General features: G+C 40.0%; 1 protein-coding gene across 1 annotated transcript; it reads left to right on the top strand.

Annotated features, from left to right (window-relative positions):
• The first annotated feature begins 318 nt into the window (after positions 1–318).
• podxl (podocalyxin-like) lies at positions 319–24,230 on the top strand. Its single transcript, XM_014999178.2, has 8 exons — positions 319–1,149; positions 16,110–16,640; positions 18,074–18,267; positions 18,361–18,381; positions 20,270–20,390; positions 20,472–20,533; positions 20,616–20,735; positions 21,637–24,230. Exons 1-8 carry the CDS (start codon positions 1,107–1,109, stop codon positions 21,829–21,831), a joined length of 1,287 nt encoding a protein of 428 aa, XP_014854664.2. The 5' UTR covers positions 319–1,106; the 3' UTR covers positions 21,832–24,230.
• The last annotated feature ends 137 nt before the right edge of the window (positions 24,231–24,367 follow it).

Genomic DNA, 24,367 nt, shown 5'->3' with positions numbered 1-24,367 from the left:
GCATAATTGTATAGTGTAAAATAATATAAAATGTTTTGCTTTTTTTCTTCTTTTTCATAACTATTCTATGGAAGTCCATTTCTGCCAATTCAAATCCCAACAGGAAGTCATGAAAGCAGGTTTTAAACTTAAAATTATGAGAATAATTTTGATTGATTATATTCAGATTCTGAATCATAATTATGAGATAGGAAGTTACACTTTTTCTCTAAGAAAACTTGCTAATACATTCAAGCCTTCCAGAGGAGTTGAAAATTTTTGACTCTTGAAATATCCATGTTTTGTTTTTATTTTTTTCTTAAAATTTTCTGAGATTAATTGCAAAATTGTCTTGTTTTTTCTAGCAAATTTGCGACTTTTCAACTTTGGATCTTTCCTTGTTTTTCTAGAATATTTCTGATATTTATTTTTTTTAGCAGAAATGCTCTCCTAATTTTGATTTTTTTATCTTGGGTGGCTCGAATCCACTGCCATATTCTCCAGATCGGACCACATCAGTGCTGATGTGACCCCACGCCCTGGAGGAACTGACCATTTTAGAACTGAATCCAAACCAAGGGGAACACATTGTCTCCTGGTTTCCTTTGTTATTCAAAGTGTCCCAGCAGCAGCAGAAAGTCCAGGAGCGGTGGGATTGGACTGCTCTGGGTCAGCCCCTGCTTTCTCATGATAAGGAAGGCAGGGCCGAGCTGCTGCTCTGCAAACAGCTCAACTCTTTGGAAGAGAGCGGGGCCGGCCGGAGCACAATACAGGACGGAGCCTCTGTGGGAGAGCGACTGAAGAACAACGGGGCAGCCAAGGAGACCACAGAAATACTCTTCCCCCAAATCCCCAAGTCCGCACAGAGAGAGGAGACAAAGACGGTGCAGAGAGCAACAAAAGCATTCTTTGCTTTCAGTTCAGCAGCAAAAGAGACAAAAAAAATAAAATAAAAATAACAATAAACTGAGCAAGATCATTTTCCCTTGAGATCCAAATTGAAGGAGATAGGCGTGACAGTTGCATTTGTAATCAGAGCAACATCTCCAAAAAACAAGGTGAGGGCCAGAGGAGCTGTGCTGCATGAAGGACGGATCTGTCTGGAGGACGACGAACTCAGAGACAGGATGAGGGCGACGCTGACCGTCACCTGGCTGCTGCTTTCACTGAGTGAGTACACCACCACACCAACTACACGGCTCACGTTTCAGCACCCATTCTTCAGAGGGGTCAGGGTGTGAAGGAGCATGCAGGATGTGCATCACTGCTGGGCAGCAACAGGTGTGCATCGGATGAGTTTGGCTGCAGCACAGGCTTTGAAGTTTTCCCCAGTCCAATTTTCTGATTTCTCAGGTTGTCCAGAACAGATTTCCAGTTAAAATTGGACAAAAACACAACATAAAGTACAAGTTGATGTAATCAAGAAACACTTTTTCTGTACATTCGTACTTGGATTCCTACCGTCACATTTCAGAAAATTTTACAGAAAGTCAAAAATTTTGGAGGAATTAAGTTAAAATATGTGAACGTGTGCTGTTGGGTGGGTTCATCTGAGAGGCTGTGGGTGGAGGAGTGAGAGCAATGCTAACAAGTTGTGATAATTGTGGTGCAGTGTAGAGGTTCAGTTGTTTCATAAAAAGTGTATTGATAAATTTTTCAGATGGTTTATTCATTATTGTTAAAATATAAACTTTGCAAAACTATTCACAGCCTCTAAGCTTTTCCCCTTTTCGTCACATAACAACCACAACTTAACCTGTCACAATAAGCAGTTAATCAGTTAATCAATTAATTAATTAATCTCATGATAAATTAAAATGAGCTCGCTCAGTGATTTCCATTCTGATTATGCATATTTTTTGAAGCAAGATACATCATAAACAATAAATAAATATTTATTGTTTTTGGTTGTTGAGTTGTTGGATGTTTAAAATATCTTCCAGTTCCAGTGTGGAGAGTTCAGTACTAAATTATTAGTGTTTGAGCCTTGCCTTATTAAACCATATTATTCTTTTTTTAATAAATAACAATCAGAAGTGTGGAGTGTATTTGTGTTCAGCCTCCCTCTCTAATGGTTTGTCTCTATCAGCATCACACAGACAGTAAATCCTATTTTTCCTAGTTTTCAACTATTCACATGGATTAACTACTGGATTTAGGGCCGAACCTTCATGAATATGCTGTGATTTAAATGATTCTATTGTCTCTGGCTGTAAGTGTTGGGCTGTTGTCCTGCTGGTGGCTGAGCCTCAGTCCCAGTCTTCAGTCTGCAGCCTCCAGCAGGTTTTCCTCCAGGATGGGTGTGTATTTATCTCCAACACCTTCCCATGAACCATCAGCAGCTCTGTCTCCAATGAGGAAACGGCGTGTTATTTCCACTGCTATGCACATTGTGAGCTCATGGTGATGTGCAGTATTCGTTTTCTAGGACAACATGATGGATCGTCTGTGTGGCTAATGGCTTGTGGAAAACTGTAAAAACCTGAGCTGTAGATCTCTGCAGCTCCTCCAGAGTTAACCAGTTGCTTCTCATTAATGCTCTCCTTGCTTAGTTCAGCTGAACCTCCATGTCTGTGTGAGTTCATATTGGGCCCATATGGGATGTTGTTTCAGAAGCTAGTCCTGCTTTAAGCTTCGTGATGCTGCTTGTTCAACATCTGGATTTATCCTGAGATTAAATGACACACAGGTGGATTATTTACTAACTAGTTGACCATTGAAGTCAGCTTTTTGCTCTGGATTTTAGGCGTTAAATACATGTCAAATTTTACAGATTTTCTTTCCTTGTTTGCACAATTACACACTACTTTGTGTTATTCATCCTTTAAAATTTCAATAATTCGTTCAGGATTGTGGCTGCAAAAAAAAAGAAAGAAAGAAAGAAAGAAATTAAAAATTAAGTACAAACAATTAATCTTGTTCTGATTTTTTATTTGTTTGTTTTTTTTGCTCCTTGATCAGACCACATAGTTAAGTAGGATCCAGACAACATCATCCCACCATGGCTCCTCCCTCTGAAAACACACAGACACACACATGCCAAGACCAAAGATCTTGAATAATGATGCACACCCCCCCACACCGCCCGCTCTCTCCCGCCTGAAAGGCGAACGAAGAGCTTTTCTTTAATTATGCACCTGCCACTCTGTCTCTGCTGCTGCAGCTGAATTCAGAGAGGAGGCTTTTATTTTCCCAACATGGAGGGAGCCGAAGCAACATTCTGCCTGAAGGTGGTCAGCACTTTCCTGTGAGAGAATGAAGCCGGCAATGAGAGCACACATCTGTGAATGTTTGCTTAACATGGTTATCACATGGAGGTGATAACGGTTCCCTTAAATAGGTAACCTCTCCTTCTCAGAAAGTTTGAAATGAAAACAGTCAGGATAACAAGCTGCTTGGTGGAGAGGAAACTACTACAACTGAAACCAGAAAATTGTCTCTCTCAATATTCTGACATTTAGAAAATAGAAATATTTTTTGCTAATCCTCTAATCCTCACTGACGTAAGATGAGAAAAGTTTGTTCTGATTTCATGTCAGATCGTGTGAAAAATAGTCATAAGTGTCTGTATGTAAACTTCTGGTTTCAGCTGGTTAATTCCTGTAACTCTCAGATGTATTTAGGCTCATAACTATTTTGTAACTTTTAGAACAGTGACATTTTTAAAATATCTCTTTTACAAACAGGGAGACAGTTCAGTGATGTAAGGAGGAGAGTGTGGTATACATTATCCTGTTGCTGCTTAAGTCTCACTGCAGCCTTGATAACTGAAGTATGCATACATTTTCTTTTCTTTTTGTTTTACTTTGCATCTCTTTTTTCTGGCAAAGATGAGGTTTGGGTGCAGATATATTTTTATGCCTTTTGGACTGTTTCGTATGACTAAAGACAAGCAGAAGAAATAACAATGAAGAAAACTGTATTTGTGTTTGCATGTGTAGAAAATGGAGCTTTAGGGTCCTGCGCATTACAGTCTGCGATAAGTAATGCATCAGTAGATCCACATACTTCCTTTTTCATGAATCCAAATAAACATTGTCTTGTGTTTTTATAAACGTCTTACTCTAATACGCTATTTAGAGATAGTTCAAACTATATGCCTTTTCCACCCATATGACCCTCCTGGCGCCACGTTTATGTCCTAACCGGAAGTGGTGCTTGTTTTGAAGCAATCTGATTGGCTGACATAGGTTTTAGGTTTGCGCTACACTGCCTCCTATGTGTCTTGCGTGTTTAAAAGCTACGGGGTGGATCTGTGCAGGTTCACGAGGGTGGAAACTTTTGTCAAACTGATCCTGTGTGTACATTTTTTTTAATGATGTAGGGGAGATATTTACTTTTATAAAAATCTGTCTAACTTGGCAAGACCTTAGACTGTTTAGCTTTAGCTGAAAATATAGCTAAAGAAAAATTCTAAATCATTCATCATCAAGATCTAGATTTTGTATTGTAAAGTATATCATCCAGAAGTAATAGTTTTACAATGAGTTTTTAGCATTTATTAGAAGTTTCAACTAGATTAGAAGGCTGGTTTGTGTGAAAACTAAGCATAAAACTAAGAAAGTTGAGCTATCGGGTCAAACCTCTCTTAGCTCAGTGGGTACTTTACCAGTCTAGTCATTACAATGATACAGCATGGGTCCAGACCTGTTTATGTATTATCCTAAGTTAAGCCCAAAGACCACTTCAGACCTCACAGGCTCATCGGGGTCTGAATTTACACCAAACATCCTCTCATCTACACCTGATGATCCATGCAGGGTCACAAAGGGACTGATTTCTACCTCCAGTTTCATCAACACACCTAGCAACAGTTAGCCACTGCAGCTGTGTGTGACACTGAAATATAAAGTTGTGTATTATCTGCATATAAACAACTGCCGGTGATGAAGTAGCTTTGTACAGTGTGAGCTCAGGGGAGCCATCTGGGAAACTGCAAGAACAATAGACACTAAGCTGGCCAAAATCACCAACCTCAATGGCATGCATAGTTTTTAGAACATATTAATGACAAGTAGAGCCAACAGAATGCTGAGAAAGAAAAGAAACTGTTTAGAATGCAGATTTAATTTTAAATTCTAATAACTTGAGTTCTTTAAATACACCGATCCTGTTCAGGGTTGCACACAAACATTCACGCAGATATTTTACTGTAGAAAGGATTACTGGTTACAAACACCTTCTGTCTCATTTTGGAAGACTTCACTGCACTAAGCCAGATTTTCCTCAACGTTCTCTGCTTCAGCTCAGAAACGGTGAGACGGAAACTCCTTTTTAGACAATGAGCAGCTTCCGCTTCTCTAACGTCACTGCTGTGCCTCCTCTCTCCTGAACGGCTGAGTCTTCAATGAGCTTTAAACTGTCTGGCTAACTTATTGAATGGACACCTTCTTATTTCTGTATGTTTTTGTCTATCTTTTTGATAGACAAAAATATTGGCTATCTTTTTGTCAGACAGCCAACAGTCTGACAAAACGTTTTGGAAGGCAAACTAACTGTTGGTTTTTCATGACTTCTACCAGTTGATTTAGGGTGATACTTTGAATTCATTACCTTTAAATAATTGAAAAAGTGAAAACTAGAGATGCACCGATCCGATATCAATATCTGTATCGGTCACGATACTGAAAAAAAAATTCTACATCGGGTATCAGTGACAATGTGCCCAATCAGTATGGACAGATCTATTCAGTATAATTCTATGCTTTGAGAGCTGAGTGATGTCATGCTTTATTTTTTTATTTTGCATTATATTTAGAATTCCTAATTGCACTTTCTGAACCATTTGAAAGAAGGTTTGTTGAAGTTTATTTTTACATATTAGGTCTATTCTTTTAGTCACTTTCATTATTATTTATTTTACATTGTCTGTTCTACTCCTGACTGCTCTGACTGAACAGATGAAAGTTGTTTTTACATGTTGGACTAAACTTGTGAAGCTGTTGGTGTATTTCAGTGTTCGGTGCTATTTGCAGAGTTAGCAAATAAATCTGTAATTCAGTACATTTTTGTCAGTGTATAAATATACAGTTAAATATACAACAGGAATTTCTCTTAATGTAGGTCTGAGTCGTTTTTTAAAATCAATTCCTAGGGTGAACTTCTGTCACCCTAGGACTGAAGTTTTAAGTTGCTTTATTGTCCATTGTATTTGGTCAAAATGCTACGTTTTGGTCTCATCTGACCAGAGCTTCCTCTTACTTGTGTTTGGTGTGTTTTCAACATGGCTGATGGCAAACTGAGGCCAGAAATTCTTGTTTTTACTTTGGGAAAAAAAAACAAAAAAACATTCTTCTTTCCATTGCTACATAAAAGTGGGAGTCAGAAAAAGAGAACACAGGAAGCCAAATTAAACAGGTGAAAATTAAGCCTTGACTGTAAGTTTTAACTTCTAGTCTGTTTTAAAGCAGACTTGGTTTTCAGCTTGTTATGTAGCTGAAAGACAAAGGGAAGCTTTGGATGGCAGAGGCGACTTCCTTAAAGACCCAAGCTGCACTGCTGAACAGAAGGTGATGTCATAGCATCAATAAATGGGAAGTAGTGAGGAGTTTGACAACAGAGCAGTGTCATCACTTATCAGCACCTCCAGGACTTCCTAACCCCATCCACACACTCTTTCTTTAGCATCAGCTGCTTCACAACTCATCCACTTCCTATACGATAACAGGCAGCCGGGCTTCACGGCCTGTAAGGATCACATGATGTCAGGGGGAAGAGTGGGGGGAGGGGGGTGTCTGAGGGTCTCTGACTGGCATCTGTTTAATGGCTGAACTGGGAGAGACAGAGGAAACAATAGAAGGGAGCAGAACAAACCTTATCAACATCCTGACTCCAGAAAAGGAAGGGCGTTCAGGCTGGAGACAACAGTGTGGGCCCAGAGCCTCTCCTTTGATATCAGACACTGCCGGTCACTCAACATCTGCAGATGATTCTGAGCTCATCCATCTTTCAATCTGCAGAAGCAGCGTCATAATAATAAGATCAGGTGCTGGTTTTTCCTCATCACTAAACCAAGTTATGTTATGACAAACTGGCTCTCATGCTTGATTAAAAATAACTGGACTCAAACAGCTTGATGCCGCAACTGCAAGTTTCTACAGCTGTAGAAAAAGCAGCCGTATCTGTCAGTGTTAACAAACACGAATGAAACCACGAGAACTGAAATAGAGAAAAAGATTTTATCTGAAATAAATAAAATGGTGATTTATAGGGAAAAACTGAAATTAGAGGCTTATAGCTTTTGTTATTCTATTTATGAATCTCTTTGTTAGGTAATCAAACTGATGTGAAATTGATTTTTTTTCCACACAAGCAGTTTATGGCACCAAAGCACTTCTCCTGGCAGTACTATTGCTAGTCTGCAAAATGACAGTAAAAGATGGGATAAAACTTGAAAAGATTGTTTGAAAATAGTATCTTGTGTTCAGTATTCAGTGTAAACACAAAGCATGAATAAAACTAAAACTCAAACTACTATTATGACTAATAAAATCTAAATGGCAATATTTAACTAGTAATATCTAATAAACTGGCCAAACCCATTGTAAGAACTCATTAAATCGAACTGAACTGGAAAAAAGTATCAACAAAATAAAACTAAACTGTGATGAAAAACCCCAAACTGTTTTAACCTGGTACTTTATTTTTATCAAGTCCAGAGGACTCCAAAGCACTTCTCACAACATTCAGTTGTGGCTGTTGGTAAGCTTCCAGCCACAGCTGCTCTGAGGCAGACTGACAGCAGCGCCACCTGTCGGGCCCTCTGACCAACACCAGAAAGCAAGGCGGTGTTGTGAAAGACACAACCACAGACACAGTCTGGGGTTCGAACCGGCAACCCAAATGTTACAAGACAAACTCCTTCCTCCATCTCCTTGCTTCTTATGAAAGTATTTTTGTCTGCTAATATAAGAGCGATCATGAGGAACGCTTCAGTCTGTGTCCTTTAAGCTGCTAAAATCAGCCAAAACAGGCAAAGTCTGACTCTCTGTTGGAGGATTTATTCCTTGTTCTAAAACTTCAATCAGCTGGAATGTAAACAAATGACTCTGAGCCCATTAGATGAGCCAACATCCAACCTGACTCTGTGCTTTCTGTGAGTTCTCTCCAGTCAGCCTGTCCTGTAGGGAGGAACCGCTGCTATGTGGAAATCTCTTTGCAGCGCTGTGGACCTTCACCCTGCAGACCCTCCCTCCACCCGGCATGCCAAACTCCTTAGCCAGGTGGATGTTTATCAGCGCTGTGGCTGGTACCGTCATGGACCCACACCCTCCTCCTCATTCCTCACCTCTCCCACATCCCTCACTCTCAGCTCTGTCAGCGTTAACTTTTAAGAACAACACGACTGCTTCATTAGCTCTGGGTTAATGCATGTGTGGGAGATGTGCCCAACTACACTTAGCTGTTAATTTTGCAGTCGTATATTGCACAGACTGAGGAGAACCTTAAAACAGCAGCAAGCAGTGGCCGCAGTGGCACAGAGACAGCTGGAAAATGTTGCAGATTTTCAGCATCTGACTGTAATTCAGAGCTGCGCAGCTCTGAGAAGATAAAGACTGACAGCTCATTTAACTTCTAGCCTTCACAGTTCATTTGTTGAATAGTTTGGAAAAACACAGAACACATTTACAGCTCCCTGCAAAAACACTGATTACACTCCTTCACATTGCTCCCACGGCAACCACACACACACAGAGATACCGATATCTGAGATTTGGTATCGGCTCACAAAGATCTGATAGAGATACAGCCCGCATGGATCAGACACATTGTCACAAAACCCAGCTAGAATCTTTTTCAATACCGATATAAATATTAATATTGGATCAGAGCCTCTCTAATCATTTTACAAAAAAAAGTAAAAAAAATATCAAATCTGAAAAGTGTGGGGTGTGCTGTGGTGGCGCAGGGGTTGGGCACAACCCACGTATGGAGGCCTCAGTCCTTGACGCGGCTGTCGCAGGTTCGATTCCCAGCCTGCTGACCCTTGCCACATGTCCTCCCTTCTCTCATTGCCCACCTTCCTGTCAACTAACTATCAGATAAAGGCCACTAGAGCCAATAAAACCTTTAAAAAAAATCTGAAAAGTGTGGAGACATGATTTTACTTTCTTATTGCCAGTCAGAAGAAAAGTCTGCATCAGTAGAGAAGAGTCAGCAGAAAATAAGGACTGAAGAACCTGATGCTGGGAGGAAAGCCATAGTTGAATGAAAGTCTTATGTGTTTGTGTCTGGAGTATGGTGAAACACGGTGGTGGCAGCATCATGCTTTGGGATCTCTTTTCTCCAGCAGTGAAGGGAGGCAGGTCAGAAACTGGGCTGGAGGTTCACCTTCCAGCAGGACAAAGAACCCCAAATCTGCAGCCAGATCCTCTGTGAAATGACACTTTGGATCAAAGCAGCTTCATATGTTAGCATGGCCTAGTTAAAGTCCAGGCCTAAAACTAATTTTGCACTTCTTTGCTTTGGTTTATCATATAAAATCACAATGAAACATTGATGTTTGTGGTTAATTTGTGTAAAGTGAGGAATTGTGTCCGTGAACAGGATTGGTTTCAGATAGATGGAGGAGAGGAGTTTAACTGGAGCCGTCAGTTAAAAGAACCGACTGTGGAAATAAATGGTTCATTTTGGGCCATTAAGGTGCAGGGAAGGAGAAAGATTTTGACATCACTGACAGGGTGTTAGCCTCTTATACCCTCAGGGGGTATAAATAAATTTAAACTTAACATTTTGGGCAAAACCTTTATGCGGAATAGTTTTTGAAAGATCAAAGCCTCTTTTAGCGGATAATAAAAAATAAAAAAAAAATTTAAAGGCACATGGAGCCTTTGTTTACAGAGCGAGCCGAGGTCCCGGCAGCTGGACCCACCGGTGGGTCCGTCGGGTTCTAGGGGTTAGTGATGCTTTTAGAATCTGATGCTGTCAAACATAAAAAATAAACAACTTATGAGTACATGAGACATTAATCTGTTTTAACTGAAAAGCTACAACAAACCACTTCCTGTTTCTAAGCAGAACAGCAGAGCGCTGACTGCAGAGTCAGAGGAATCAGACCTTCTGCTGCAGTTCACTCAGAGCAGTGAGATCTGATTTCTTCTTCATTTATAATATTTGCAGGATTAACAACATGGCTTTCACAAGCATGGAAGATTCAAGCAGCTTCAGTTCAATTCAGTTTAATCCAGTTAAACTAAAAACAGCTCAGTTGAGTTCAGTTTAGTAAAAATCAATTCAATTGAATTCAAATTTATTTATTTCAACTGAGTTCAGTTTACTCAGTTTAATACAGTTCAGTTTATTTGGTTCAATTCAGTTCAGTTCAATTTAACTCAATTCAAAAATACTATAATTTCTCATAAAAGGAAAATATTTAACTGATGTAATTCAAGCAACTTCAAAGATTTTCTGTAGGTGGTGATGCTGTGGGCAGGAAGAATCTCCTGTAGCAGTCAGGTCTCGCAGTGACTCTGAATAGGCCTCTGACTGAAGACTGAGCTCTATGACAGTCCAGTAGCTGTCATGACATGCTAACAGCTCAGTATTCAGGGACAGGGATGATATTTTACAGTAACATGTCCTGAATGACTCCAGCTCTGCTGAGCCACCTCATTTGCTTTTGCTGCTTCTTTGTAAAGTCTCTCTGGCCACATGCTCAGAAGCTGTGTAGAAATTGTGGAATGAAAGATTCCTTGAGTGGAACTTTTCTTCTTTTAGTCAGATGATTGGTTTTTCTCAGAAACACTGAAGGCGTGCAGCTGATCCAGACATCAGAACCTCTCAAGTTCTTCCAGCTCCACGTTGAGTTTAAACTCTTCCTGTTGTCCACAGTTAGCAGCTTCACAACATTTCTCAGTAGATGAACCAGGCTGAGGGGTAACGTGGGTCATAACAGGGACCGCACTGTCAGTCATTATCAGACAACAATAGAACATGAAGACAGAACTCCCTGGAGTATAAATAAAACATGCTGTTATGTATCCAGCTGTAGAATGTCAGCCAGATTCATCCCATACAATCACATATTTCTGTTAATCTTGATTGTTATGGCTTACAGATAATGAAAATGTGACATTAATGTTTTTTTCTTTATAAAATCAGAATATTATGAGACGCCCGCCAAAAACAATGTTCTAATATAGAAATATTATTCCTAGTCCTGCACAGTGACATCAGCACCCTGCTAAAGAAGCAGTTCACTGAGCGCTGTACCCAAATACATCAACTGAAAGTTGAGTGGAAGGAAAAAAATTGTCCAAACAAAGCCAAATCTTCTGAAAACATCCATGAGTTTTCAGAAGATTCATAAGTTTTGGCCTCCTCACATAGAACATCCAGAACATTCCTCATTCAAAAGGAGCAGAGAGCAAATATTCAGAGCACAGATACAGAGCGCATAGATGTACATTTGGGCAGGCTCATATTTCTGTACTTAAAATCTTCTATTTATTAGCCTTATGCAATATTTTAATACTCTGAGAAACTGAGGTACATGATTATGTGTTTTCATTACCTGTAAGACAATCATCAAATGAACAGAAACAAACATTTGGAATGCATCATTATGTTTAGTACTTCAATATGAGATCCATATCAATTTAGATTATTAAAATAAATATATCTTTTTTTAATATTAACATTTTCTGAAGTTCAATTATATTCAAAATGAAAAAAAATAAAAATGGGGTTTTGCCTTACCGCTAAAATGAACATCGTTATATTTTGCATCTATCATAGGCACCAAAACATAACATGTAATTTAAAAGATGGCAGAACATCAGTTTGAATAAAATGTGCTTTTAAAACACTCTGTGTGCTGCAGACAAATCCAAAACTAACTGTGTCCACAATAAAACTGGCATAAAATATGTTTTATTCATACATCATTTTGTGCCATCTACTGGCTTCACATTATTACACTAATATTATAATATGGATATAACAGAACAGACTTATTATGACGATTATCTGGTGAAAGTATCCCCGCCCTGCAGGCCCAGTGGGTAACAAGTCCGTCAGTCTGTCTGCCTTCTGATCCAGTGGTTTCCTCTGAATCCGGAGACATTAACGCTGATCAGAGTTTGAAGTTGAACAAAATCCCAAACCAAGCAAGCTGCTTCCTGCCAGAGAGCTGAGCCTAGAGAAGAGCCAGAGAAAGGACAGAGAGCCGCTTCCCACAGCCAATCAGCTGGCAGGAACCAGGCCCAGCAGCAGCACACGATTATTACTGAGCAGATGCATTGGCTGCATCTGCTGAGCATCGACTCGTAGATCGACATCGATACAGGTTTGATTTTAGATTTATGCATAATGGAGTTCTTTGTTTCAGTTGATAAAACTTCTTTCTGTGGTTGGATCTGATACAACAGGAGGACTTAACGACTGTTCTGGATATTTGCTGCTCTTGCCCGGCAAACAGAATATTTTCACATTTTGTCCCATTACACCCATAAACATCAGCGTGTTTTATTGGGTTGTTATGTGATGGTGGAAAGAAAATGACAATATGATGACATAATCAACATGTTGCAGCGAGTCGATGCTCAGCAGATGCAGCCAATGCATCTGCTCAGTAATAATTTCTGTTAATAACAGAAATAAAATTTCATATCATACTTTAATCGTAATAGTAACAAATTGTTCAGTAGTGAGTTTTTTTTATGAGAAATACAAACTGTAAAAGTTAAAATGTCAAACTCAGAGATTCACAAGAACCTTACAGTATCGGCATCGGCCAGCTTTACAATCAGTGCATCAAAAATAAGAGGAGCGTTGAGTCAGAATGTTAGCATAAATAATCCTCACATAGGGAGAAGAAGAAAAACATGATGAGTCTTTGATAGATTACAGGTGGCATATACGTGTGTGTGTGTGTGTGTATGTTTTCTTGGGGCTGTATCATAAGGAATGTGTGGGTGAGGTAAAAACAGCAGGATTGATAAGAGGAGAATCAGTCGGTGCTGTCGCCCTCAACAAAACAGATGCATCAGCGACAGCTGGGGTCAGAGGTCATACCACATGTTAACGCACAGAAAAACAACCTGAGAGACGAATTTTTCGTGTATTTTAGAAGAATTTGAAACTGTGTAACTTTAACAGGACAGATCTGAAGAGAATATTTTTAATAATATTTTTAATAATTTTCATATTTTGTATTTTGTCATCTGAATATCAAATCTTAACCAAATCACAGACATTGAGCTGAGCTGAAGCCTGTTCTGATCCAGAAGCTGTTCTGGGTTCTTCTGAGCCACCAACATCATTTTAGTAGACCTGCCACTCTTAGAAAGGTTTTCTGACTCTCACTGTTGTTCTCTGGAATCTTACAAATGGATGGTGATCATTTTCAGATTAATCCATGTCAGTAACAGTGGGTCTTATTTTTATTGATTCTCTGTAGGCTGGAGGATAACCTTCTGCTTTTAGAAATCTTTTAGTCTGCTTCGTGTTGTTAGACAGGTTCTGTTGAAAGGATTTCTTCTCCAGACAGAAATCAGGCCTGAACAGATGAAATGCGGTCAGGCAAAGCTGATTTAGAATTAAAGAAGGTGGCAGCTTTTTTTTTTTTTTTTTTTTTAAACTGCTGTAAAAGTGAGTGGGGAAGCATGAATCGTCCCTGGCAACTGAAGGCGTTTCCTTCCTTTAATAACCTGAGATGATTTTTCTCAGGAAATGGTTCTGCATAAATAAACTGAACTGTGTTGAATTCTTGGCCTGGTTTCATATTTTCGGGTTTAAAACAAAGATGCTTCCATATGATGAAGCTTTAAAAACACATTTCAGATCCTCAGGAGTTATGAAGAGAAATAAAGCATTCAAATGATTCCTTGGACTCATAAATACTCAAATCTCAAATATTTAAAGCATAAGGTCAGATAACAAAGCACACTTTGATTTATCAAAGGAGTTTCTCTGAGTGGTGACCTCTGCCCCCGCCTTCCCTCAGTAAGTGTGTTGGAGGAGCTGATAACTGATGTCTTTGCTCCTCCAGCCTCCATTGGACCCGAACACAACGTCACAAACGCTCACCTTTCAATCAGAGAACTTGAGATATTTTAAGAAGAATGTGTAGAAATTTCAGTCTCTAGACGTGCAAAGCTGGTAGACTCAGAACTATTTTAACTACTATAAAGGGGCTTCTATGAAGGATTGGGATTGATGGATTGATGCATGCCACACTTTTCAAATTTTCACATTTGAAAATCAATTTGAAAACCTCTCATTTTCCACTTTATATTTATGCATTACTTTGTGTTAGTGTGTCAAGTAACGTCTTAACAAAACTCACTGATGTTTGTGTCCGTATCAGGAAAAACGTGAAGAGATTCAAATAATCTGAATTCTACACCAGCTTATCAGGGCCAATGTGGATAGAAAAACAGAAAAAGAAATTTTTCAGCCAAAAACCTCAGAAATGTTCTAGAAAATTTTTTGAATTTTTTTTTGGGAAAATTTCTAGAATGTTCTAGAAAATTTCTGCGTTGACAATGTTCAACTTTTGAAGCTCTGATTTTTTTTTTTTTTCTAGAATTTTTTTTTTTTTTTAGATTAACCTCAATATTTCCAATTTTTGGCAGAAATTGACACGCCATCACAGAGTTCTGTTGCATTATGTTAATTACACTAGAGAATAAATCTGTGAAAACAGTGCTGTTGCACCAGGCAGGCTGTGATGCAACAGAGGAGAAAGGAGATAATGCAATACTTTGCATAGTTGGTTTCATAAGCATTCATCCTCTTCTTTATAGATATGAGCCTCATATCGTTGGAAAATATTTCTGTGATTTACTGATTAAATACCAAAGCAATGTGGAAGCTTCTTATTGTTGCTTCTAATTCAGAATTTAGACCTGCAGTGGTTTGATTTAGTTTAATTCAATGTATTTTATTTGATTATGACAGTGAACATTAATCATAATTACCACAGTTCATGGCAGTGGTGATCCTTTTTGGAAAGTTCTCCCACTAACAATAGTTAATTTCAAAGGACTTTCTTCTTAAAGTAAGATTAAGTAAGCAAATAAATAACCTGGCATAACTGAATTATTTTTATTTATTAATTTTTTACTTCTTTTTTTGGGTGGGAAAGGTCCCAGTGTGACCGAGCCACTGTACGATGAACACGTTGAAAGCTCAGGGGCTCAGACGGTGGAAGGCCATTGTTTTCTGGCCGCAGCGTTGGGTGAGGGCTGTTCATGGGTCACTAAAAACAGGTTGTGGTCGTGGGTGGGGCGCCTCCAAGTTTATTGTTTGCAGTTTCCTGCTCTGATTGTTCTAAATAGAGAAACAGAAGACGATGGTGAGCTGAGGTTGGAGCTCAAAGACGTCCCAACAGGAGAACCTGGTGCCTTAAAATGAAACAGTTCTTAATGAAACTAGGACCTTTTGGTATTTTTTTCCATCAAGAATGACTAAAATGACACACATTTTAGTACCTATCTGACTAAAATTTGTCAAATATGCCAAATATTTTGGCATATTTGATATACCATATATGTTATTGGGCATATCATATTAGCTCCACATGATGGGGATGTCGTCATTTATCACCTTGAAGTTTGCTTGTTTTGTTCAAACATCTTACGTTTATCTGACTGCTCAAGTGTTTAACTGCCAGAGTGAGGAAGTCAATTCAGAAGGAACATCACATTCAAACGAGAAGATACAAAACCTGTCAAAATAAGAAAATCTCTCATTTAAGCAAGATGAGTTTTATATCCTGTGAGAACAAGAAAGTTCCTTTTTTATTTAGAAGTTGTCAGACAGGAAGGTGGCTAATGAGGGAAGGAGAAGATGTGAGGCAAAGGTCACCAGGCAAAGGTCACCAGGTTGGGGCTCGAACCTGTGACAGCTGCTTTAGGGCCTCTTTACATGGCCGCGCGTTGCCCCGTGCCACCACCGCAGCCCGAGTTGCTTCTTTTAACAATTAACAAAAACATCTTTCACTGACAGATTATGACGACTTAAACAGGCATAAAGAGAAAGTTTATGCACAAATCTTCCAGTCAGAAGGATGTAGAGTCTCACTGATTCCCCATGCTCACCCTCAGATATAAAACTCATCGCTGTTTTCATGTGCTACCCACTCTGGTGTTCCCAGCTAGTAATGAGTTTATCTGTTTTACTTGCAGGCATCTGTTCAGAGAGCAGCGACGTTTCCACCACAAAACCAGTTGAAACAGGGAAACCAACAAATCCTCCTACTGTTACATCTGCTTCAATCATTGCCCCAGGCTCAACAAAATCCAGTCATGAGTCTAAAAAGCCAACGAGTGAAGCAGCAACGATTCAGCAGCAACCCACAACGGTCACTAGCAACCTTCCCACTGTAGCAGCAGCAACTGCTACTACAGCACAGTCAAAAACAGAGATATTAACCACCACCACGTCTGGTGCCATCAATCCTCCACCCACCACTGTCACCACCTCCATTACGACTGTCATCTCTACCTCAACAACAAGCCAAGCTCCTGGCAGCAACAGCAATTCAGTGTTGACTACAGCTACTGTGTCCAACAGAGGTACTGTGGCATCGACCTTAAAACCAAGTGAAAATGCTGTGGAGAAGACAACCAACACAGCTGGTCCACCGGTGGGGCCAACGTCTCAGAGGAGCCAAGCAACATTGACGACTGCCAGCAGCAACGAGGGCAGCAAAGCAGGTGAAGCAGCTTTTTGCTCACAATTGAAACACAACATATGCAACAACTGAGTGGTTGATGTCTCATTTCATGATATCATGTCTCAAAACCCACAACTCATGAAGTTAGTCTGTTGGTTGAGGAACCAAACACTGAGGTTGAGAAGCTGTGGGCTACAATGGTGTATATCTTGTGTTCATGAGTCTTTTAACTCATGAAAAACGTTGCTAGTCATTGCAGTTTCATCCACATTAGTTCATCTTTGATGTGTAAAGCCAAAGATGTTTATTAGGAAGAACAGGAAGAGACTTTAAAAATCGATGGTTGGTGTCAGATTGGAATTGCAGGAAGAGGAGTTCACTGGAGTGATACCTCACAGTTTAGGATTCTCCTCAACAACCTTCCCACACCTGACAAAGACCACCACCATGGTCATAAGGATGGTTCATTCTGGGTGATGTGCATTTTTCATTTCCAACCACACATAGTTTACTTTTTTCCATTTAGATTTGTGGAGTTGTCAACCATTAATTACTCTGTCATCTCAAAGCCAAGCTGTGGGTCTCTGCAGCTCTTTATTTACTTCCATTGCTTCTCTGTCCCTGCTGGACGGGATCCCCACAGCATGATGTGACTACTACCATGTTTCATGATGTGGTGCAGATTGTGTTTTGAGGGTGATGTGCGACTTAGTTTGAGTTAGCTAAGTTTACCATCTAAGTCAGAATGTTTAGTTTTGGTCTCATAAACTCATAAACAGTGACATAAAATTGAATTCTACTTTTTATCAGACGGTACTTGAGGGTTACTTGTCTCATCTGTAAATAAATTCTAGCTGAAGCAGAACCCGGACACTGCAACGGGAAATTCACCAAGGACAGGCTGAGAGTTTTGGTCTCAGTGGGTCTAAACGTTTTCAGACAGCAGTAGTTTGCTTCATAAACTACATCAACTTATCTATTTGTGGACTGAGCGTCAGAAACATGACTTTTAGGTTACTCTCTCTCTCTAAATTGTCCCTCAATGTGAGTGTGTGTCCCCCTTTGCTGTTCTGTGATGGACTGGAGGGTGTACCCTTCCCTTTACCCCAAGACCTCTGGTGATAGGCAACCCTTTTGCAAGGATAAGCCGATGCAGACAAAGGATATATTGCATTTAGTGTCTTCACCTTTTTCTCAGATTACATGTCATTATTATCTTTTGTTTAATGAGTAAAACAAGCTTATCTAAACTTAAACCACACGAGATAACTTAAAAGTTATCTCTTTTCCAGAGATAACTAAAATCACTAGATATTTTGTTCCTGAAAAATCTAGATTGTTCTATTCTGTCTCTCATGACTCCCCTGTCAGGGTCAGTCCCTTATCTTCATTTCTTAGTGAGGAATCCCATTTCATCTCTTCCTCCAGTTCATAAGAATACAACCTTTACCAATCTGTCCTTTCTGATTGAAGGTCCCACTCCACAGACTGTGACAAAGTCGGGGTTGGCGTCGACTGCACCTTCAAACTCCAACCAGGTCCCAGAGAGGAGCTCCACCCACAGCCACACTCCGACTGCAAAAGACACTCTTGTCATCACTCAAAGCCCGACCCCTGCAGCCATGACACGGCCTGGGGTGACTGAGACAAACACTGAGACATTTATGGTAAGTTGGACAATGCTGCCTTCCATCAGCTGCGGTTTTGACAAAACACACAAATTAACCATTTGGTTGACATATGTCTTTGTTCTCTTGCAGTTTTCTCTGAGCGATTCAGAGGTAAGATTTACGTTTTGATTTGAATCATTAAGTCTTAATCAAACCATTATGACTGTTTCTATTCTTGCAAATAACAAAAGAGGCAGTGGACACAATCCTGAGCCATTGTCCCGTCAGCCCACACCCTTCCCACTCCGTTTTTAGGTCTCCCTTTTTTTTTTTTTTTTTTTTTTGAAGACTTGATGCAAGAGAATTACAAAAAAACAATGCTATATTAATTTGAGGGACAGCAGTTCTGGGTGGCCATTCTTTTCCAGATTCTCTATTTAAACTTCCATTTTTAATATGCTACCTGCATATTAAATCATAAGAGTTTTGCCCAAAGGAAAAAAATTCACTGGCATTCCTACTGAGAGGCTTGTTTCTTTGTATGGTATTATCTCCTGTTTAAATCCTGGTTCAGATCTTTAGTATTTGAACATCACTGTTGCTACCGTGTTTCCCTGATAGTAAGACACCCCCGATTGTAAGACGTATCGGGGGCTTCAGGGGGGTCGGCTAATATAAGCCGTACCCCGAAAGTAAGACATATGTCTTACTTTCGGGGAAACACCTCTCATCTAGCTGCGCGCCGCCTCCTGCCCACGTCCGTGCCGTCCCCCTCTCCATGCGTCACCGCGTCTGCCGCCTCCGTCTGATCCAAATGAGCGCCGCCTCCTGCCCACGCCTGCCACTGTTTTGTGGTGAATACAATACTGTTCAGGTTGTTAATAAATGTTAATTTTATGGTTAAAACAAAAAATTCGACAATTTTTTTTCCAATATAAGACATACCCTGAAAGTAAGACATAGTGGGGCTTTTGGGGATAAAAAGAAAGTAAGACATTATACTTTCGGGGAAACACGGTATGCTTAATAATATAATATGCAGGAGATATGAAGAGAATCCCTGTGGAGCAGAAGTACTATAATGATTAATAATATTTATTTAACCAGATACAAACCTCAATAAGATCTAATATCTCATTTCTCAGGAGAAGCAGTGTAGAAGTATCAGCATTTCCACTCATGCAGTGACATATATAACATCAGCTAATAAAAATCATGTCAGACTACCAGAAGCAGTTATGATCATAACTTCACGGCCTTTCAGCACAGCTTTTAGCTCAGAGCATCTCTCACTCTGTCAGTTTAGAGTCTTACTGAAAGTCAGAATGGATTTATTTGAAATTAATTTCGGAAGCAAAATCTGATCAGTGGGAAGACATTCAAGTCTTCAATTCTGCACTGAATTTATAGATTTGGACATTCTAACACATAAATATGCTTTGATCAGAACCATTCTAATGAACCTCAGCAGCCAAATCAGACGTTTTGCAGCGTTGGCTTCAATATGTCAGACCACTCTGCTGAAGGCCTCAGAGTTTGGTTTGAGAAAAGCTGCCTGATGGTGACAGTTTTAGAAAAGAGGGGTTCCTCAAATCCAGGCCTCGACACGCCTCAATCAGAAGACTGAATGACCCCCACAGTGCAGCCCAGTTCTGCAAATGACCTGATTGTTTGACCCAGGTGTGTTGAAGCAGAGCCACATCTAAACTCTGCAGGACTCTGGCCCTGAAGGCCTGGATGTAAGGATCCTGGCTCTGGAGGAGGAGGCAGTGAGGTCTGCTATAAAAAGAATCAAGGTTTCCAACAGCAGGGTGGAAAAACACCTCAGTGGAAACCTTTCCTGCCTGTCTCCAGCTTCCTTTGTTCCCACATCTTATTTATATTCCCAGCCTTGTCTTTGACTGACAAACATACCACAGGACCTTCACTAACAGAAACAATCCGAACATGACAGCACAGGAAGACCTAACCTCCGCCGTCACCTCTGACCGCCGAGTCCTGCCTCTGCCTCTCATTCCTTTTCAGCTCATTCACCGACACATTGCATTTTCACTTGCAGTCAACGAAAAACAAAACTCTGGTGCAATTGTGCAAGAGCTTCATGTCCAGCCTGCGTAACGGTACCTGCATCGCTACGCTGCAGAACAACGGGAGTAAGATTGGCAGTTTGAAGATTGAAGGTAAAACAGCCTCCACCTGTTAGTTACTCACATCTCACATTAAACATCTTTTACTTAAAGTCCTGACAACTCATCTTGCAGTCGACATCAATCTGGTACAGGAGCAACTTTCAAAACTCAAAGAAGAAAAAAAACCTGCCGAAGTACGTATTATTTTGTTGGTGTTGTATTTCCAGGGTTTGTGTGCCAGAAGCAGAAGTTAACCTCTGTTTTGTTAATTTGGAGGAACCGACAGACAACAAAACCCTGACAGCCATCCTGGCCTCATGTGGCGCCCTGCTCATCATGATCATCATCCTGGGCGTCTGCGTGTCCCAACGCCGCAAGCCGTACAACGAGAACCAGGTAGGCGCTAAATGTTGCCTGTTCAACTGACATCAAACAAAGAGAGACAAAAACATTCAATTCACCTCCATTAGCTGCAAATGACGCAGTGTTAACATTTTTGATGTCAAACCTGAATTTCCCTGCAGTGGAACCATAAAGGAGGTTTCTGTTCTATCCTAAAATCCTTGAGATCATCTGTGGAGAAGGTTAGAACCAAGATTAGTTTAATAAAAGTAACGCAAATAGAATTAACCAATGATTATTGAGGTAGAAAACCAGAAAACAATTCTTTAAACTGTTACTCTTTTTACGTTGCTTTATATTTTCGGTGACACTCATTTGTCTCATTTTCCATCAGAAACAAGTTTTTGTAAAATTAAAGTAATTAAACAAAAAACTTGTAACTTATAATTATGGATTTAACTCTGCCCATGTGAAATTATCACTATGTTAAATTACACTGCTGTGACAGACTGGTGACCTGTCCAGGGTGACCCCTCCTCTCGCCCGAAACGCTTGCTGGAGATAGGCACCAGCAGCCCTCCTGACCCCACTAGGGACAAGGGTGTTAGAAAATGGATGAATGGATAAATTACACTGTTGTGTAACCAATAAGTCAGGTACATGTTTGTCAGACATTCAGTTAACTTGAATTATTTACTTTCTTAAAAGAAATGAAGAGTATCGCTCTGAATTAGTGAAGGAATATTCGTCAGTCTTACTGAACTGATGAAATATATATAAGTATTATCCAGATTTCTTCAGATTGTTGTGAAACTGTTCTCTTAATGTGAGAACGATCTGGTTTAAGTTGAAACTGGAGCAGAAGATTTTAGACATAAAGACTAACCGTCTCGGCAGTTGCACACCGACCTCGAAAGCCCAAATATTCTCAAAGACTTCGTTCTCCTCTGTGCAGCTGCACCTGACTGAAGAGCTGCACACGGTGGAGAATGGTTACCATGACAACCCCACACTGGAGGTGATGGAGGTGCAGCCAGAGATGCAGGAGAAGAAGATGGCGCTGAACGGGGAATTCAGCGACAGCTGGATTGTCCCCATCGACAACCTGATGAAGGAGGACGCGCCCGATGAGGAGGACACCCACCTGTGAGGACGAGGTTGCTGGACCCGGGTTCCACCCACTCCCACAGCGCACCGTTGGTGTTTGAAACAGTGGCAAAATCAACATACTGAGCTAAATTGAAAAACTTCACCAAATCAATCACTGACTATGACATTTTTCCAAAAATCTACTATGGTTGACATTCTGTTCCCCCAGGCCACCCTGTCAGTATATCAGTGAGTGTCTGACAAACAATCATGCCTTTTGAAAACCAGATAGAATGTCTGCTTAGAGAATTGGAAATATGGAAATATGTTATGGAAAACTCACTCATGTGCCGCTCATGCTCACACGCCACTCTGGGTGAAGAGCCACGCTCTGTCTGCATGTCAAAAACCACCACTGCCCACTCAAAACTATCAATCACTCACTGGACCTGTAATTTATGAAAAGAAATGGGACGGAAAAGCCCGGAAACATGGTTCTGTTCCCGGTCCGGCTGGGTAACTGGGTTTCTGATCTCCTCGGCTGGTCCAGAGTTTTAACTTAGACGACGTCAGGATACTTTAAAGCATTCTGGTGATCCAGAAGACGGCTGAACAGACACAGCTGAGCACTAACATCTCACCTGAGGAAGCCCAGCCTGTACAGGCAGATCAAATCAGATCAGTAAGAGTCAGATTACTGACAAGGTCACATGTGAATATTATGCTTTTTAGCTTCTCGTTTATTATGTTTTCAATCAATTAAGACAGAACACTATTAAATTTGATGAAATATCTGCTCTCATGCAGTAGGTGTTCATGAGTGGAAGTTGTCAAAGTGTTCTGCAAATAGAGGCTTGACTGCCAACTTTTGCAATGTCTGCTTGCATTTATTATATGTTTTGTCAGATTATTTGATAATTCGTTTGAAAGTTACAGGGTTTAAAGTCACAAGCTCTCTGACAATCAGATCTTGTTTCAGTTGGAGCTTTGGATGGGATCGTTTTGCAGCACTGACAGACCAAGCTCCCAGAAACATGTGGAATTAAACAGTAAACAAAACATCACTGAGCTGTTAAAGTATTCACATAGGATCAAGGTTAAATAGAACAAGCATGAAACTTTCATTGAAATGTAAAATATTACTTTGCACCTGCCACCTTTAGCTGCTGTTGGGTTTATGAAGTAGATGAAATTGCAACGTAACTTCTTCTAATACTGCAGATGAAAACTACCACTAGAACCGCTTTCAACTCCACTCAGTCATGAATCTAATCATCTGTGTGGTGTGATCATGAATGTGCTACAGAAACAAAATGGAAAAGGAAACAACACTCAAAAAATAAAGAATTGTTTTGCATCTAAAATTATATCTCATGACGTTCCAATGTCAGAACTAGTAAATCCATGGCCTTGTACCTCACAAATTTCTGAGATGTGATCCAGGTTACATCCTGTTAGGAGGCAGAGCAGGGAACGCTCCAGACCTTTGCTCTACTGGTACTGGCCGTCTGACATCTGAATAGATGTCAGTGTCTTATTTTGCTCTACCACTTGGTACCATCTTATTGAATTAATTTTGCTCCAGATGATTTCTGATAGTCCAGAAAAGCACATGAAGAACTCCCTCATGGATATAAATAGAGCTGCACAATATATGGAATGCAAATTCATAACCACAAACTGTTGGGATGCATTTGGTAATGGAAAATACAGGATAACTGTAATCATTACTATCAGTGGAATTCTCAGCCACAATGGAATTAAATTCTTTCCTGATATTGCGCAATTCTGGAAATGTCAATGTGTAACATATGTTGCAAACAAATTTAGAATATAGAACTACCATCAGAATTTTGAGACAAATTGTTCCAAGTGGATAGAAAAGTGTTTAGTTTCCAGTGGAAGGCTGACCTGCTTCTGGGTTTATTCAAACTGGAGATGTTGAGAGAGTTAAGAAATCTACTGCTGCCCACTCCACTGGAGAAGAAAAGAATCCATTTTCTCACTCAAAGCTAATATGAGAAAGCCTGTACATAGCTGTAGGATTCATGTTTTTTTAAAAAATATGTTGCTGATAGTAAAGAAATCAAATCACATTTATTTGGAGACGATCACACAGAGAAGCCAATTATTTTTTCTAGTTTCGATCTTTTTCAACCAATCAAGAACTTAATATATATTTACCTTCTAGCTACATATATAGAGGAAAATCAGTCACTTTGGGCTCTCCAGTCCAAGGCCCCCATTCTGCTGTTTGTCTTGTGTGTAAAATTTCACTTTTGTTATAGATGTGCTACTTTCACCAGACTATGTTAGCATTCTTTAATGTATTTATGGTTTGTTTGTTGCTGAAGGCGAACAGGGGTCTGACACACTGGAAACTGTAAATTGTTGATGGCTCTTGCCATCGTCTTCTTGTATCTGTTCAGATTTGAAAATAAAAAAATTTTTTTTTTCCTATTTCCTTGTGAGGCTCCTCTGTAATGCACCGACAGAGCCACCAGGGGGTGGAACATAACCAACAGAAACAGCACCTGAGAAAACTTGAACAAAATACAATCTTTATTTGTTATATACATTACATACAATGCAATACT

This window comes from Poecilia mexicana, unplaced genomic scaffold (assembly GCF_051168715.1).
Source record: "Poecilia mexicana isolate PSO_F unplaced genomic scaffold, ASM5116871v1 scaffold_23, whole genome shotgun sequence".
Taxonomy (NCBI): domain Eukaryota; kingdom Metazoa; phylum Chordata; class Actinopteri; order Cyprinodontiformes; family Poeciliidae; genus Poecilia; species Poecilia mexicana.
The sequence above is the reverse complement of the archived record's forward strand: the minus strand, read 5'-3'. Positions and strand labels throughout refer to the sequence as shown.